Consider the following 13316-nt stretch of genomic DNA (forward strand, 5'->3'; position numbering starts at 1 on the left):
CCTCATCACCTTCTCCCATATTTGCCTCCAAAGCCTCTTCAGACCATCCCCCTTCCTCTAGCATCATCTAGCCCTTTCTTCCCTAGCCTGATGTTCCCCGGTCCACCCCTTTCACTCTTTTGTATTTCAGTCCTTTTATCATGAAGGCTCAACATTACATGTGGACGTTACCTAGGGTCATCTCCATACAAACATAGTATGCATAGACACTCCTCCCACCCATTAAGGCATTATGATGTTTGCAAAGTCTTCCCAGGAGTGACCATACTTATTGCATCAGAGCTGTTAACCCTTGAGAGTGTTACTGAGGCAGGGTGCTGTGGTGTTTTCAGAAAGCCATATACAGCACCCTGCCAACCCCTCCCACCAGCCATGATCTTCCTGCATTGAAGCTCAGAGTCTCAGTGGTGGCCTCACTGGGTCTAAAGCAATGTATTTAGTGACAATGGAAAGGTTTTATTTAATGTTGATATTAGCATGTTGATGGTGTTTATTGATATGGTTTGAAGAGCTTTGCTTTGCATGCTATGGGTTATGCCACGGTGCCATGTAGGTTTTGTGGGAGAGGGGTCTAACCCAGGCACTGCACCTCTGATATCACGCTGCTAGGTACTCCGGTGTAATGTTAGGCAGCCACAAAATGGTTTTGGGATAAGCAGCGTCATGCATAACGTGATGGTTCGGGAAATTTTGCTCCGCACATCACATTAGGCATCATACCGCTGGGTGAGTGTATTTATTATGTGGTGTATTTATGCATTGCATCGCAGTACAGGGTGGAATGTACCCCGATAAAGTATCTTGTTTTGTGTACTTATATGTATAATAAAAAAGTTTATTTACTTAAGGGGGGATATGATCTCCATGTATAATACATAAGGGGGGATATGATCTCCATGTATAATACATAAGGGGGGATATGATCTCCATGTATAATACATAAGGGGGGATATGATCACCATGTATAATACATAAGGGGGGATATGATCTCCATGTATAATACATAAGGGGGGATATGATCTCCATGTATAATACATAAGGGGGGATATGAGCTCCATGTATAATACATAAGGGGGGATATGATCTCCATGTATAATACATAAGGGGGGATATGATCACCATGTATAATACATAAGGGGGGATATGATCTCCATGTATAATACATAAGGGGGATATGATCTCCATGTATAATACATAAGGGGGGATATGATCTCAATGTATAATACATAAGGGGGGATATGATCTCCATGTATAATACATAAGGGGGGATATGATCTCCATGTATAATACATAAGGGGGAAATTATCTCCATGTATAATACATAAGGGGATATGATCTCCATGTATAATACATAAGGGGGGATATGATCTCCATGTATAATACATAAGGGGGGATATGATCACCATGTATAATACATAAGGGGGGATAATGATCTCCATGTATAATACATAAGGGGGATATGATCACCATGTATAATACATAAGGGGGGGATATGATCTCCATGTATAATACATAAGGGGGGATAATGATCTCCATGTATAATACATAAGGGGGGATAATGATCTCCATGTATAATACATAAGGGGGAAATGATCTCCATGTATAATACATAAGGGGATATGATCTCCATGTATAATACATAAGGGGGGATATGATCTCCATGTATAATGCATAAGGGAGATATGATCTCCATGTATAATACATAAGGGGGGATAAGATCTCCATGTATAATGCATAAGGGGGATATGATCTCCATGTATAATACATAAGGGGGGATATGATCTCCATGTAAAATACATAAGGGGGGATATGATCACCATGCATAATACATAAGGGGGGATATGATCACCATGTATAATACATAAGGGGGGATATGATCACCATGTATAATACATAAGGGGTTATAAGATCTCCATGTATAATACATAAGGGGGGATATGATCTCCATGTATAATACATAAGGGGGGATATGATCTCCATGTATAATACATAAGAGGGATATGATCACCATGTATAATACATAAGGGGGGGATATGATCTCCATGTATAATACATAAGAGGGATATGATCACCATGTATAATACATAAGGGGGATATGATCACCATGCATAATACATAAGGGGGGATATGATCTCCATGTATAATACATAAGGGGGGATATGATCTCCATGTATAATACATAAGGGGGGATATGATCTCCATGTATAATACATAAGGGGGGATATGATCTCCATGTATAATACATAAGGGGGGTATGATCTCCATGTATAATACATAAGGGGGGATATGATCTCCATGTATAATACATAAGGGGGGATATGATCACCATGTATAATACATAAGGGGGGATATAATCACAATGTATAATACATAAGGGGGATATGATCTCCATGTATAATACATAAGTGGGATATGATCTCCATGTATAATACATAAGTGGGATATGATCTCCATGTATAATACATAAGGGGGATATGATCTCCATGTATAATACATAAGGGGGGATATGATCTCCATGTATAATACATAAGGGGGATATGATCTCCATGTATAATACATAAGGGGGGATATGATCTCCATTTATAATACATAAGGGGGGGATATGATCTCCATGTATAATACATAAGGGGGATATGATCTCCATGTATAATACATAAGGGGGGATATGATCTCCATGTATAATACATATGCAGGGATATGATCACCATGTATAATACATAAGGGGGATATAATCTCCATGTATAATACATAAGGGGGGATATGATCTCAATGTATAATACATAAGGGGGAGATATGATCTCCATGTATAATACATAAGGGGGGATATGATCTTCATGTATAATACATAAGGGGGGATATGATCTCCATGTATAATACATAAGGGGGAGATATGATCTCCATGTATAATACATAAGGGGGATATGATCTCCACGTATAATACATAAGGGGGATATGATCTCCTTGTATAATACATAAGGGGGGATATGATCACCATGTATATTACATAAGGGGGATATGATCTCCTTGTATAATACATAAGGGGGATATGATCTCCATGTATAATACATAAGGGGGGATATGATCTCCATGTATAATACATAAGGGGGGATATGATCTCCATGTATAATACATAAGGGGGGATATGATCTCCATGTATATTACATAAGGGGGGATATGATCTCCATGTATAATACATAAGGGGGGGTATGATCTCCATGTATAATACGTAAGGGGGGATATTATCACCATGTATAATACATAAGGGGGATATGATCTCCATGTATAATACATAAGGGGGGGATATGATCTCCATGTATAATACATAAGGGGGGATATGATCTCCATGTATAATACATAAGGGGGGGATATGATCTCCATGTATAATACATAAGGGGGATATGATCTCCATGTATAATACATAAGGGGGATATGATCTCCATGTATAATACATAAGGGGGGATATGATCACCATGTATAATACATAAGGGGAGGACATGATCACCATGTATAATACATAAGGGGGATATGATCTCCATGTATAATACATAAGGGGGGATATGATCTCCATGTATAATACATAAGGGGGATATGATCTCCATGTATAATACATAAGGGGGGATATGATCTCCATGTATAATACATAAGGGGGATATGATCTCCATGTATAATACATAAGGGGGGATATGATCTCCATGTATAATACATAAGGAGGGGATATGATCTCCATGTATAATACATAAGGGGGATATGATCTCCATGTATAATACATAAGGGGGGATATGATCTCCATGTATAATACATAAGGGGGATATGATCTCCATGTATAATACATAAGGGGGGATATAATCTCCATGTATAATACATAAGGGGGGGATATGATCTCCATGTATAATACATAAGGGGGGATATGATCTCCATGTATAATACATAAGGGGGGATATGATCTCCATGTATTATACATAAGGGGGGATATGATATCCATGTATAAATACACAAGTGGTCCAGAAAGTGAGCTTATCTTTGAGTTATTCACTTTCAGGTCATTACAGAGGACAAGGGGAACCCTTTACATCTGGAGGAAAAGAGATTTAATCTCCATATATAGGATTGTGTATATGAAGGATCTGTATTTATTTGTTTGTATTTTCTCTTGTTTGCACTAGGGGAATGTCTCTTTTTTCAGTCTGCTAACTATATAACTGTGTAAGTATCTTTTACGATGCAAAACACTCTGATCCGCCTTCATTGGACAGTAATATTTCCACCAACATCTGAGATTTGGGGTGAAGAATTCTTTCACATGACATGGTTGAGACTGGCTCATGTTTTCTGCAAAACCTTTTAATTTTACATCTACTTTTGCAAAATTGTTCTAGAATTTCTACATTTGATGTAGTGATTTGTAATAAATCATTGTATTTGATGAAGGAAGGAAAACATGAATTGTATATATTTTTTAATACTTGCATATATTGTATATTGAACAATAATACTGAGTATTTTTTCTAAATTTTTTATTTACAAGTATTAAAAGTGAGTTCTATTGTTGCAATGCAGAATCAGACAATTTTGAAGGAATTATTTTTTTCTGGACTGTCCGATCTTCCAACTCTTCATCTCCCTCTGTTCCTCTTCTTCCTTCTCATCTACCTTCTGACAGTAATCTGGAATTTGCTGATCATTGTCCTTGTAGCCACCGATTCTCACCTCCATGTTCCTATGTATTACTTCCTTGGGAACCTGGCCAGTTTGGACCTGTGTAGTTCTTCAGTCATCGTCCCACGAATGCTATTTGATCTTCATACCAAGAGAAGAAATATTACAACAACAGCTTGTATGACCCAAGTCTTCTTCTTTATATTTTTTGCTTTTTATGAGACTTTTCTGTTGTCCATCATGTCCTATGATCGATACATCGCTATTTGTAAGCCATTGCATTACATAGAGATCATGAGCTGGAAAATGTGTCTATATTTGATATGCAGTGGGTGGTTTCTCAGTTTTATCTATTCTTCAGTTCACACATTTTATGCTTTTAAATTAACCTTTTGTGAATCAGATATTATAGAAAGTTTCTTCTGTGACCTTCCACAGTTGTTTCAGATCTCCTGCAGCGACATCTTCATCAACATTCTGCTCATTTTTTTCATGGGTGGCTTCCTTGAAATAGGGAATCTAATAATGACCTTCTTCCCCTACGTCTATATATTCAAAACTGTTCTAAAGATGAAAGTGAAGGGCAATAGGAGTAAAGTTTTCTCTACATGTACCCCTCATCTCACAGTGGTGATTATATATTATGTTTCTATTTGCTTTAATTATCTTCAACCAAATGGAGGTCATCAGTTTGCTGGTAACAAAGTGGTGTCCATGTTTTACACCGTGATACTTCCTCTCCTCAATCCTCTGATTTATAGTTTGAGGAACCAGGATTTCAGAACAGCATTCCGAGATGTTTTAAGGAAGATTATCTTACAGTGGAAGTAAAGTCCATGATTTAAAAATTCCCCGACAGGCAGATATTTAAAGAGATTGTAAAGGCTCAAGGTTTTTTACCTTCATGCATTCTATAGACCAGTGATGGCGAACCTTTTTGAGCCCGAGTGCCCAAACTGCAACCCAAAACCAACTTATTTCTTTCAAAGTGCCAACACTGCAATGAAACCTGAATATCGAGCTTTTGGTTTAGAAAAAACAACTCGTACAGTAGTGCAAACTAATTAACAGTACAGGGATGACCAGAGACTGCGGACACAGTACAGGGATGACCAGAGACTGCGGACACAGTACAGGAGATGACCAAAGACTGCGGCAACAGTACAGGAGATGACCAGAGACTGCTGACACAGTACAGGAGATGACCAGAGACTGCGGACACAGTACAGGGATGACCAGAGACTGCGGACACAGTACAGGAGATGACCAGAGACTGCGGACAGTACAGGGATGACCAGAGACTGCGGACAGCACAGGGATGACCAGAGACTGCGGACACAGCAGAGGGATGACCAGAGACTGCGGACAGCACAGGGATGACCAGAGACTGCGGACAGCACAGGGATGACCAGAGACTGCGGACAGTACAGAGATGACTGCTGACCTTTGGGGAGGGAGGGGGAGCGGGTACCTGAATTTGACAGGTACCCGCTCTTACTTCCGCAGAGTTTTTTTTTCATCTTACCTGTTCCTTTATCCAGCCGCGCGCTGTCTTCCCGGCTTCTGTAGTGTGGGCGCTCGTCGGACAGCCGGATGCCCAGTGCGCATGCGCGAGAAGCGCTGCGCTTTGTGATTGGTCCGGCGGCTTCTGGGATCTGTTATGTGTCCAAGGTACCGCCTTACCATTCACAAAGAGCACTGCTTCTTGTGCATGCGCACTTGGGACCCGGCTGTCACGCACACTACAGCCGGGAAGACAGCGCGCCGCTGGATTCTCCTGGCGTGCCCACAGATAAGGCTCGGCGTGCCGGCTGTGGCACGCGTGCCACGGGTTCGCCATCACTGCTATAGACTATGTGGCAAATGAGGCTTCATGTTGATAAATGTAAGGTTCTGCACTTGGGCGCTAAGAATATGCATCATACCTTCTAAGGGGGAGTACAGCTGGGCGGGTCAATGGTGGAGAAGGATCTGGGGGGGTCAATGGTGGAGAAGGACCTGGGGGAGGGGGTCAATGGTGGAGAAGGACCTGGGGGGGGTCAATGGTGGAGAAGGACCTGGGGGGGGTCAATGGTGGAGAAGGACCTGGGGGGGTCAATGGTGGAGAAGGACCTGGGGGGGTCAATGGTGGAGAAGGACCTAGGGGGGTCAATGGTGGAGAAGGAACTGGGGCGGGGTCAATGGTGGAGAAGGACCTTGGGTGGTCAATGGTGGAGAAGGACCTGGGGGGGGTCAATGGTGGACAAGGACCTAAGGGGGGTCAATGGTGGACAAGGACCTGGGGGGGGGTCAATGGTGGAGAAGGATCTGGGGGGGTCAATGGTGGAGAAGGACCTGGGGGGGTCAATGGTGGAGAAGGATCTGGGGGGGTCAATGGTGGAGAAGGACCTGGGGGGGTCAATGGTGGAGAAGGATCTGGGGGTTCTGGTAGATCACCAGCTTAATAATGACATTACATCACTCCACACTCCTTTCCCTAACTGTTCCATTCTTTCGGACTATCTTTATTCTTCTTTTAGTAACTACTCTCATCATTCACGTTGCCCCAACAGAATATAGCAGTTACTTTCTTACATACAAATACTTCTATGAAACACACACTTTCTTTATCCGGATACACAACACAAACATACAATCCCTTCAAGGCTACCCTTGCCCGACACTTTGTACCCCCTCATCATAAGAGCTCATTATTACATGGGTCAGTTTCCACAATTATTTACATCACCTCGTCTAGTATACTCTTCATATCTGCAGATATGTAATATGCACCTGTCCTATTGCATTGTTATGCTTTGATTGCACTGCAGTCTACATGTCTGACCCGTCTGCGATACGGGACGCCATTTACTGTGTCTATACTCGGACTGCGATCCGCAGTTATATTTGCCTTGCTATGCCCTTTTTCTTTTAATAAAATATTTTTTGAAAAAAAAAATAATGGCAGCAATGCCAAGCTGCGGGTTTCTAAAGGGAGCAAAATCCTCTGTTGTATTAGGAGAGGTATAGACTACAAACACAGAGATATCTTTCCCCCCCCTCCCCCAGTACAAATCATTAGTAATACCTCATCTGGAATATGCAGTTCGGTTTTGGGCTCCAATTCACAAAAAGAACATTGGGGAACAGGAGAAAGTACAGAGAAGGGCAACTAAACTGATATGAGACATGGAGGAGCTCAGCTATGAGGAAAGATTAGAGGAACTGAATGTATTCTCTACTGAGAAGAGGAGATTAAGAGGGATATGATCTCCATGTATAATACATAAGGGGGGATATGATCTCCATGTATAATACATAAGGGGGGATATGATCTCCATGTATAATACATAAGGGGGGATATGATCTCCATGTATAATACATAAGGGGGATATGATCACCATGTATAATACATAAGGGGGGGGGATATGATCTCCATGTATAATACATAAGGGGGATATGATCTCCATGTATAATACATAAGGGGGATATGATCTCCATGTATAATACATAAGGGGGGATATGATCTCCATGTATAATACATAAGGGGGGGGATATGATCTCCATGTATAATACATAAGGGGGGGATATGATCTCCATGTATAATACATAAGGGGGGATATGATCTCCATGTATAATACATAAGGGGGGGATATGATCTCCATGTATAATACATAAGGGGGGATATGATCTCCATGTATAATACATAAGGGGGGATATGATCTCCATGTATAATACATAAGGGGGGGATATGATCTCCATGTATAATACATAAGGGGGGGGATATGATCTCCATGTATAATACATAAGGGGGGGATATGATCTCCATGTATAATACATAAGGGGGGATATGATCTCCATGTATAATACATAAGGGGGGGATATGATCTCCATGTATAATACATAAGGGGGGATATGATCTCCATGTATAATACATAAGGGGGGGATATGATCTCCATGTATAATACATAAGGGGGATATGATCTTCATGTATAATACATAAGGGGGGATATGATCTCCATGTATAATACATAAGGGGGGATATGATCTCCATGTGTAATACATAAGGGGGGATATGATCTCCATGTATAATACATAAGGGGGATATGATCTCCATGTATAATACATAAGGGGGATATGGTCTCCATGTATAATACATAAGGGGGATATGATCTCCATGTATAATACATAAGGGGGATATGATCTCCATGTATAATACATAAGGGGGATATGATCTCCATGTATAATACATAAGGGGGATATGATCTCCATGTATAATACATAAGGGGGGATATGATCTCCATGTATAATACATAAGGGGGATATGGTCTCCATGTATAATACATAAGGGGGGATATGATCTCCATGTATAATACATAAGGGGGGGATATGATCTCCATGTATAATACATAAGGGGGATATGATCACCATGTATAATACATAAGGGGGATATGATCACCATGTATAATACATAAGGGGGGATATGATCTCCATGTATAATACATAAGGGGGATATGATCACCATGTATAATACATAAGGGGGATATGATCACCATGTATAATACATAAGGGGGGATATGATCTCCATGTATAATACATAAGGGGGATATGGTCTCCATGTATAATACTGGATCAACTGTGGGTGTAGTATTTTAACTTTTTTTTTGTTTTAATGGTTGAACTGGATGGACTTTTTTTTCAGCCAGATTATGTATCTACGTGATCGGTGACAGGGTCAAGGGAAGCCAAGGTATGGGCAGGTGCGGAGAGAAGGCTGGGCTGTGTAGTCTAATGCAATAGAAGAGCTACTGTAACTTAAATTGCTGGAAAAGTGAATGCTGGTTCCAATAGAGAGGTGTGAGGTCACAGAGCATCACAGTTTGTTGTGTATGGGGCTGCGTACTCACAGACTGGTCAGGGTGTCCATGCTGATCCATGTCTACAGCCAAATGGGCCCACAATGGGCACTTGATTATCATAACTGGACCACAGAGCAATGTCCTGGTCTGATGAATCATGTGTTCCTTTACATCATGTGTATGGCCGGGTACATGTAGTATATACATAATCTCTGTGTATATCATCCTGATGTTTGATAAATTTGCTATAATCAGTTACTATATACTGTATCACTATATCAGCGTATCTTACCTCACAGACTAGTGTATCTGTTTAAGAATAAATTACCGTATTTTTCGCTCTATAAGACGCACTTTTTCCTCCCCATAAAAGGGGGGTAAACGTCAGTGCGTCTTATGGAGCGGTTGGTCCTGTATTTCCACATCCGTGTCAGAATACTGGGCCGGCCGCTCAGCTCTTCTCTGCAGCAGGACCTTACCTGTTCCTCGGTCCAGCGCTGTACAGTCTTCCCGCATCTTTAGTTTGGGCTCTCGGCTGTGACAGCCGGGGGCCCACTGCGCATGCGCAAGGAGCGCTGTGCTTTGTGAATTTTCCGGCATCTTCCTGGGACACATGAGAGGTCCCAGAAGATGCTGGGCCATTCAGAAAGCGCAGCGCTCCTCGCGCATGCGCAGTGGGCCCCCGGCTGTCAGCTGGGTACCTGCACTAAAGAGAGGACAACTCCACAGAAGTGGGAGCTGGTGCCAGTCACATTCAGGTGCCCGCTCCCCCTCCCTCCCCAAAGGTCCGCAGTCTCTGGTCATCTCCTGTACTGTCTGCAGTCTCTGCTCATCTCCTGTACTGTCTGCAGTCTCTGCTCATCTCCTGTACTGTCTGCAGTCTCTGGTCATCTCCTGTACTGTGTCCGCAGTCTCTGGTTATCTCCTGTACTGTCCGCAGTCTCTGGTCATTCTCTGTACTGTCTGCAGTCTCTGGTCATCTCCTGTACTGTGTCCGCAGTCTCTGGTCATCCCCTGTACTGTGTCTGCAGTCTCTGGTCATCCCCTGTACTGTGTCTGCAGTCTCTGGTCATCCCCTGTACTATGTCTGCAGTCTCTGGTCATCTCCTGTACTATGTCTGTAGTCTCTGGTCATCCCCTGTACTATGTCCGCAGTCTCTGGTCATCTCCTGTACTGTGTCCGCAGTCTCTGGTCAGCCCCTGTACTGTGTCCGCAGTCTCTGGTCATCCCCTGTACTATGTCTGCAGTCTCTGGTCATCTCCTGTACTGTGTCCGCAGTCTCTGGTCAGCCCCTGTACTATGTCCGCAGTCTCTGGTCATCTCCTGTACTGTGTCCGCAGTCTCTGGTCATCCCCTGTACTGTGTCCGCAGTCTCTGGTCATCTCCTGTACTGTGTCCGCAGTCTCTGGTCATCCCCTGTACTGTGTCCGCAGTCTCTGACCATCTCCTGTACTGTGTCCACAGTCTCTGGTCATCCCCTGTACTATGGCTGCAGTCTCTGGTTATCTCCTGTACTGTGTCCGCAGTCTCTTGTCATCTCCTGTACTGTGTCTGCAGTCTCTGGTCATCCCCTGTACTATGTCCGCAGTCTCTGTTCATCCCTGTACTGTGTCCGCAGTCTCTGGTCATCTCCTGTACTGTGTCTGCAGTCTCTGGTCCATCTCCTGTACTATGTCCGCAGTCTCTGGTCATCTCCTGCACTGTCTGCAGTCTCTGGTCATCTCCTGTACTGTCCGCAGTCTCTGGTCATCTCCTGTAGTGTCTGCATTCTCTGGTCATCCCCTGTACTATGTCTGCAGTCTCTGGTCATCTCCTGTACTGTGTCTGCAGTCTCTGGTCATCCCCTGTACTGTGTCTGCAGTCTCTGGTCATCCCCTGTACTATGGCTGCAGGCTATGGTCATACCCTGTACTATGTCTGCAGTCTCTGGTCATCTCCTGTACTATGTCTGCAGTCTCTGGTCATCTCCTGTACTGTGTCTGCAGTCTCTGGTCATCCCCTGTACTGTGTCCGCAGTCTCTGGTCATCTCCTGTTCTGTGTCCGCAGTCTCTGGTCATCCCCTGTACTGTGTCTGCAGTGTCTGGTCATCTCCTGTACTATGTCCGCAGTCTCTGGTCATCTCCTGTACTATGTCCGCAGTCTCTGGTCATCTCCTGTACTATGTCTGCAGTCTCTGACCATCTCCTGTACTGTGTCCGCAGTCTCTGGTCATCCCCTGTACTATGGCTGCAGGCTATGGTCATCCCCTGTACTGTGTCCACAGTCTCTGGTCATCCCCTGTACTGTGTCTGCAGTCTCTGGTCATCCCCTGTACTATGTCTGCAGTCTCTGGTCATCTCCTGTACTATGGCTGCAGGCTATGGTCATCCCCTGTACTGTGTCCACAGTCTCTGGTCATCCCCTGTACTGTGTCTGCAGTCTCTGACCATCTCCTGTACTATGTCCGCAGGCTATGGTCATCCCCTGTACTATGGCTGCAGTCTCTGGTCATCTCCTGTACTATGTCCGCAGTCTCTGGTCATCTCCTGTACTATGTCTGCAGTCTCTGGTCATTTTCTGTACTATGTCTGCAGTCCATTGGTTCAGAATATTTTTTTTCTGGTTTTTCACCTCTAAAACCTAGGTGTGTCTTATTGTCAGGTGCTTCTTATGGAGCGAAAAATATGGTAATCATGCAATTTATCCTCTAATTGTATTACTTTATCAGATGATGTACAAATTAAAAACACTCCAGTTAGCTAGTTACTGGTACTATTGGGTCTGAGAGTCCCTCAGGTGCCTTTTGGCAAACTGCAGGCGGACTGCCATTTGCCTGTTACTGCGGAGTGGCTTCCATCTGGCCACTCTACCATACAGGCCTGATTGGTGGAGTGCTGCAGAGATGGTTGTTCTTCTGGAAGGTTCTCCTCTCTCCACAGAGAAACGCTGGAGCTCTTTCAGAGTGACCATCGGGTGATTGGTTACCTCCCTGGCAAAGGCCCTTCTCCCTTGATCACTTATTTTTGCTGGGCGACCCGCTCTAGGAAGATTCCTGGTGGTTTCAAACTTCTTCCATTTACAGAGGATGGAGGCCACTGTGCTCATTGGGACCTTCAATGCTGCAGAAATGTTTCTGTACCCTTCCCCAGATCTGTGCCTTGATACAATCCTGTCTTGGAGGTCTACGGACAATTCCTTGGACTTCATGGCTTGGTTTGTGCTCTGACATGCACTGCTACCTGTGGGACCTTCTATAGACAGGTTTATACCATTCCTAATCCTGTCCAATCAACTGAATGTCCCACAGGTGGACTCCAATCCACTGAATGTCCCACAGGTGGACTCCAATCCACTGAATGTCCCACAGGTGGACTCCAATCCACTGAATGTCCCACAGGTGGACTCCAATCAACTGAATGTCCCACAGGTGGACTCCAATCCACTGAATGTCCCACAGGTGGACTCCAATCAACTGAATGTCCAACAGGTGGACTCCAATCCACTGAATGTTCCACAGGTGGACTCCAATCCACTGAATGTCCCACAGGTGGATTCCAATCAAGTTGTGGAAACATCTCAAGGATGATCAGTGGGAACAGGATGCACCAGAGATCAATTTTGAGTGTCGTGGCAAAGGCTGTGAATACTTATATACATGTGTTTTTTATTTTATTTTTAATAAATTGCAAAGATTTCAAAACAAACTTCTTTCTCCTTGTCATTATGGGGTATTGTTTGTAGAATGTTGAGGAAAAAAATTATTTTAATCAATTTTGGAATAAGGCTGTAATATAACAAAATGTGGCAAAAGTTAAGTGCTGGGAATACTTTCTGGATGCTC

At 43.3% G+C, this 13316-nt stretch overlaps 1 protein-coding gene across 1 annotated transcript; it reads left to right on the forward strand.

Moving 5' to 3' along the window:
- Positions 1 to 4551: 4551 nt before the first annotated feature.
- On the forward strand, positions 4552 to 5487 carry LOC149452015 (olfactory receptor 8G17-like). The gene has a single exon (XM_089689886.1). The coding sequence runs from the start codon at positions 4552 to 4554 to the stop codon at positions 5485 to 5487; it is 936 nt and encodes a 311-aa protein (XP_089546012.1).
- The last annotated feature ends 7829 nt before the right edge of the window (positions 5488 to 13316 follow it).

This window comes from Staurois parvus, unplaced genomic scaffold (genome assembly GCF_062004578.1).
Source record: "Staurois parvus isolate SC_StPar_1 unplaced genomic scaffold, SC_StPar_1.0 ptg000503l, whole genome shotgun sequence".
In the NCBI taxonomy this organism is placed as follows: domain Eukaryota; kingdom Metazoa; phylum Chordata; class Amphibia; order Anura; family Ranidae; genus Staurois; species Staurois parvus.

Bases quoted from the DNA above. Each gene is read 5' to 3' on its own strand.
- LOC149452015 (XM_089689886.1), top strand. From the start codon at position 4,552: ATGCAGAATCAGACAATTTTGAAGGAATTATTTTTTTCTGGACTGTCC.